The sequence below is a fragment of the Equus caballus genome, chromosome 7 (genome assembly GCF_041296265.1).
Source record: "Equus caballus isolate H_3958 breed thoroughbred chromosome 7, TB-T2T, whole genome shotgun sequence".
Lineage (NCBI taxonomy): Eukaryota > Metazoa > Chordata > Mammalia > Perissodactyla > Equidae > Equus > Equus caballus.
The window spans coordinates 38,000,697-38,006,696 of NC_091690.1; the positions used below are offsets into that span (position 1 = coordinate 38,000,697).

At 42.4% G+C, this 6,000-nt stretch overlaps 1 protein-coding gene across 6 annotated transcripts in view; it reads left to right on the forward strand.

Annotated features, from left to right (window-relative positions):
* FLI1 (Fli-1 proto-oncogene, ETS transcription factor) overlaps positions 1-3,744 on the forward strand; it is a 120,608-nt gene extending 116,864 nt beyond the window's left edge. For all 6 annotated transcript variants that reach the window (XM_070272944.1, XM_070272946.1, XM_070272945.1 and 3 more), the window contains 2 exons: positions 448-495; positions 1,755-3,744. In XM_070272944.1, coding sequence (XP_070129045.1) covers positions 448-495; positions 1,755-2,284 — 578 coding nt within the window. In that variant the 3' untranslated portion in view covers positions 2,285-3,744. The remainder of the gene's footprint in view (positions 1-447; positions 496-1,754) is intronic.
* The last annotated feature ends 2,256 nt before the right edge of the window (positions 3,745-6,000 follow it).

Consider the following 6,000-nt stretch of genomic DNA (forward strand, 5'->3'; position numbering starts at 1 on the left):
TGCTACGTCAGAAAACAGAGACGCGTGAAGTTGTTGGTAACAGGTAGAGAGCTCTTAAAGACCAGGAATCATTAGACCTTCTTGAAGCCCATTGAAATAAGCTGTCTTTCACCTTATTCGTTATAACTGAATCGTAGCCAGCTCCTTTCCAAGTGGTTTCATCACGCTGTTTTAAATAATAACAGCATTATCTGCCAATTTTAGGCACCAAATGTAAAACAAATGATGCCGTTACTCTTCCACGCTGTTTCTGTAGTTATGGGGATGAAGACCCTAACCATGATCATGATCTTTGAGGTCAGCAAGTAAAACAGTAAAGTTTTCTGAAATCAGCCTTTCCTATGCTACTGAAATAGAAGCATAAAGTCTTGAGGTTTCTTATTGTTAATGCTGTTGTTTTTATACTTTTAATAACTGTGAAGCAAATTTCCTTTTTTCTTGCCCTAGATCCATATCAGATCCTGGGCCCTACCAGCAGTCGCCTAGCCAATCCTGGTGAGTTTCCTTTGGCCTGCAAGCTTTTCTTTCCAAAACGTTCTGTAGCTTTGTGAGGTCACAGAGACCTCTGTCCTAAGTTCAGACATCTGACCGGCGAGTGCCCTGTACCACTTTCCTTGAATGTTCGGCATCCGCTTCTCTAGTGTTCAAGGGAGAGTTCAGGGCTTGTTGTTAGGTGGCAATAATGTCCATTAGCTGAGGATGCTTCTGGAAAACAAGCATATTAGCACCGCATATCTGCGCTGAGGTTTAGATTAGTCATAAACGGCACAGGTACAAGTTTCAGTAGGGAAAGATGGGGGACAAAAGGAAACAATTACACTGAGCTCTCAGTTATCCTCCTCATGTAAGGCACAAGTGAATAATATTCCAAAGGCATTTTATTCTCGACTTTAGAAAGCATTGCAGGGTTGTCCGGCCTTATGAAAGAGGCATGTCCCTGAGAAGTTGCAGATAAATTTCACAATGTATTTTAAGGGTTTCTTGTTAAAAATAAGCCTCAAATAAGCCTTGAGTTCTAAAGCAAGCCCACCGATCATGTGAGCTAGTAGGCCCTTTGCAGTAGCGAGGCCCTCACCTCCCCATGCCAGGGAACTAACGCCGCCAGTGTCTCCAGGCCCATTCTTTAGTGCGCGGCCGTTCCTGCTCAGAGGAGAAAGAAGCCACCCGCTCCCTCATCCCTGGCTTTTCTCTCCACCCACATTCTTCTCTGTAGAACTTAGAGGTGAGAGCCAAGCACTAGGGCTCTGCTAGGAGCAGTCCAGTCCCAGCAACCTTCTCCGTGTGACACTGACAGCAGTCTCCTGCCTGGCCCTGACTCTCTTTTACCCAGACAGGGAATACCAGGGTGGGGGGCTGGGGAGAACGTCATCACTAAATAGAGATTAGACTGTGATTCAGGCCTTTATAAAAGAAGAGATTCAAAGATCTTGCCAAAAGAGATGAGGAGTGGCTTGCCCACAATCACACAGCTAGTACTGGGCCATCCATCCCCTCATTACCCACAGTGCATTTTATTTTACCGGGCCTTGGGGAAAATTATCTTAAGATCTAACCTTGCTTATTATGCCAATCTCAGTGGTAAACATAAAAACAAATCAACAATGAAAAGAAGGGGCTGCCAAGTAACTTCTGAATGTAAAAAGATGTGAAGGGTTTCCGATAAAAGGCAAGAGGATCCTTGTGTTTAGGGAATTGGATCTGACTTCCCTAGGCTGAGATACTCTGTTTTCTCCTGTTTGCCTCGCTGCCTGCAGGAAGCGGGCAGATCCAGCTGTGGCAGTTCCTCCTCGAGCTACTCTCCGACAGTGCCAACGCCAGCTGCATCACCTGGGAGGGGACCAACGGGGAGTTCAAAATGACGGACCCCGATGAGGTGGCCAGGCGCTGGGGGGAGCGGAAAAGCAAGCCCAACATGAATTATGACAAGCTGAGCCGGGCCCTGCGATACTACTATGATAAAAACATTATGACTAAAGTGCACGGCAAAAGGTATGCCTACAAATTTGACTTCCACGGCATTGCCCAGGCCCTGCAGCCGCATCCAACTGAGGCGTCCGTGTACAAGTACCCTTCTGATATCTCCTACGTGCCTTCCTACCACGCCCACCAACAGAAGGTGAACTTTGTCCCTCCACACCCGTCCTCCATGCCCGTCACTTCCTCCAGCTTCTTTGGAGCAGCGTCGCAATACTGGACCTCCCCCACAGGTGGAATCTACCCCAACCCCAATGTCCCCCGCCATCCTAACGCCCACGTGCCCTCACACTTAGGCAGCTACTACTAGAAGCTTAATCATCGGTGGCCTTCTAGCTGAAGGCCCATCCCTCACACTTCCTGGGATATTTTGGACTCTAAAGGACATACGTGGCCTTGAAGAGAAAACAAAACTGGATGTTCTTTCTTGTTGGATAGAACCTTTGTATTTGTCCTTTAAAAACAGTCCTTTGTTTTTAATGTTGGTGATTCTGCTTCCTCTACCGTGAACAAAGATGGATGATTCCGTTGGCCAGTACACCAGTTTGGATTCTCAACCTCCTATCATCTTATGAGCTGAATATTTAGATTACTGGAATGGGTGTATCATGGTTTGGGGAAAGAAACTGTAAATGTTCTTTATATTTTTATGACCAAAGCAGTTTCTTCATATCAACACACGGGTCTCATCATGGACCTTGTAGGGTTCAGTATGATAAAGAATCATGGACTTAACCAGTTATGCTCTGGTTTGAGACTTAGTGAAACTAGAGGTAGGAAGCTTATAATCTTATTTTAGGAGGACCTACTTCAGTGGATGGCAACTGGAACATTGGTTGTAAGGCCAGTGAAGTTTTCACCCAACTGGAATTTAAAAGAAAGAACATGTGTGTGTTTAAGAAGCCATGGGCATTGCAAAATCCCTCTCAGTGGGCGGTCTGCACTAGGCTGACCATTCTCTCTAGAAATAATCAAGATAGGAACTAAGAAATGTTAATGCAAATGCAGACATTCCTGAAAGACAGAGAATTAAGTAACTAATTTTTTTTAAAAATAATGACAGTGGGTCCCAGAACTTTGAAAAGTCTTAGGGATTTCTAAACACAGACAGATTCGCAAGCGCTGTGCGCTTGTCAGACCATCAGTCCAGGGTCAACCAATCAAAAGGCAACTTACTGTATAAATTATGCAGAGTTATTTTCCTATATCTCACAGTATTAAAAATAAATAATTAAAAAATTAAGAAGAATAAATAAACGAGTTGACCTCGGTCACAAATACAATTTTACTATCAAATCAGTCGTTATTTTTTTTTAATGTAATTTGTACATCTTTTGTCAATCTGTACATTTGGGCTGTTTGTACGTTTTTATAGCTGGTTTTTAAAAAGCATAATGTGACTATTACTGAAAAGTAAAGGAGACGTTTAAGTCACTGACTTATAGTAAGAGAAGCACTGGTGCAGGTATTACCAGGCGGGCACGAGCTGTAGAGGCAGCCATTTCAATCTTCAATGCTTTGGAAATGTTTGTAAATAACCGTACCGCAATAATCACAACTTCGAAAAGAAAACCAAACTTTCCCTCGTGGAGACGAGGGATTTTCCTGCCCTATATATGCAATATATTTTTTAGATATTAAAATATATATAATTTTGCAAGTAATCATTGACTTTTTAAAAACTATATTAAGTGTTAAGCTGACAACTGTCAATGAAGATTATGTTGTAAAATAATTTGACTAAATAAATTGTGCCTTCTTCTCTCGGAACTGAGGACACCGTTTTCTCATTTATCACCTTTAGGTCAACGGGTTTTCCCAGGGGAAATTTTCTATTGACCTCTTGCACCAGGAAGACTTTTTTCACATGTACACACTGCAGTACGGCAGAAAGCACAAAATCAATGTGGTTTTTATTGTCTGTATAGTCAGGGTTCTTCGGAGAAACAGAACCAATAGGACATATACACATAGAGATTTATTATGAGGGCTTGGCTCACGCGATTGTGGAGGCTGAGAAGTCCCACCATCTGCTGTCTGCAAGCTGAAGACCCAGGAAAGCTGGTGATGTAGTTTCAGTCTGAGCCGGAAGGCCTGAGAACCAGGGCTGCTGATGGTGTAAATCCCAGTCAAAGGGTAGGAGAAGAGTAAGGTCCTGGTTCAAGGAGGCAAGCAGGAAGCCAAGAGGTGACTTTCTCCTTCCTCTGCCTTTTGTTCTATTCAGACTCTCAAAGGATTGAAGATGCCCTAGAGCCTTGGAGAAGGCAATCTACTTCACTGAGTCACAGATACGAATGCTAATCTCATCCAGAAACACCCACACATACAGACCTAGAAATAACGTTGAATCTGGGCACCCGGTAGCCTAGTCAAGTCAATACTTAAAATTAACCTTCACACTGCTGACTATGTTTGCAGAGACTTTTTTAATGTTATTTCAATCTTCCTCCAGCCTAGAAGGGTCATATAGGATGACAGCCAAGGCCCTGGCTACCTGCGTCCAAAACCAGAACAAAGCAAACAGGTCCATCCAAGATGGCCCTTGTCCATTAGACTGCATCCTGTTGCATCCACCGAGCGCCTCAAACCCAAGTGGTCGCTCTCCTGATACTCCCAACAGCGAATAAGATGGCCCAGTTTCATCTGGTCCCAGGCCAGGATTTGACATCCTGTGCAGATTTTTAAGGTCTTTTTTCTTCCCAAAGAAGAAACTTGCTTCAAATTGCTTCACTGTTAGGTAGCTTGTTTTCATTTCCTCTATTTTATAATGAAAATGAATGAGACCTGGAAATTCCTTGATGTTGTGAGAAATTCGACTCACAGCATTGGTAACCCTATAATCTTCCCTGGGTAACACTGAGTACTTTCTAGACAACTTGTCTACCTAAATGAAATGAGATGTGTTCCAGAACATTGGTCTCCAACTTTTTTTAACTTGCTCCCTACCATTAAAAAATGTGCTAAACAAATATTCTCAATAAATGCACATTGATTTATAAATCGTTTCGACAGTTACATTATTATTATTTGTATTATAAAACGAACACAATTTTAAACAGCAATATAAAAATAAATCGAAACTGAAATTCTAATGTTTTCTTCTTTTCTTTGTGTTGCATATCTCTTACTGTCAACACTCAACAAGAAAGTTAGTCTTTAGAGGAATAAGTATGTATGTATACATCTATATGGATTTTCTAGTGACTTCTAAGAAAGGAGAAAATAAAAACTTGGTATTAGTGGCCCAAGCATAGAAAGAGAAATGATAAAGGCCGGGTATGTTTAAGAATAGTCTAGCTGGATTCTTTTGTAAATCTCCATCTAGGCCAAGCAATTTACCCATCACTTTTGAAATCTGCAAAGTATTCATTAGGGAAAATAGAGGCACATGTTTCTGACTGCTGTAAGAAGAATGGATTCTGAGACCAGTGGGAGCTCACCCTTTTAAGAGGTTTTCTTTATATGCCCTGTTCAACTACTGGCTTAGGTCTATCATCTCTACAAAGTCTTAGAACTTTGGCCAAATCTTGCTCCTTGAATTTGTGCCCAATGATTTATTCCACATTTAGGAAGCTGGTCCACTAACAGGTCCAGGACACCATTTTCTCCTTGTAAGCATTTGTATAGAGTGAGAGCTGGCATTTAGTCCCCTGTAATGCCCAGATTTAGGGTCTGCTAGCTTACTCAAGGGCATCCAGCTGACCAGTCACAGAGGACATTCAGGGTCTTTTTCATCCTGGCCTCTAGTCCAGTATGTTACCCACTCAACCAATCTGTACCTATCCATGCAGTTATTCCATTTAACAAACACTGCCAGCCAAGCAGAGAGTCACGCGGTGAGCCTGTGAGCAATTCTAATGGAAGGTGTGCTCCCCACAGTTTAGGACACTAGGCAACAGCCCTTTGGAGTAGGAGGTCACTTTTTTTTTAGTGTCAAAAAATACTGCTAACTCCCACATAAAGGAAGCTAGATTTTCAATATCTGTTGTTTTGCAACATTTTTAACAGTCAATGACCACTAGAAAT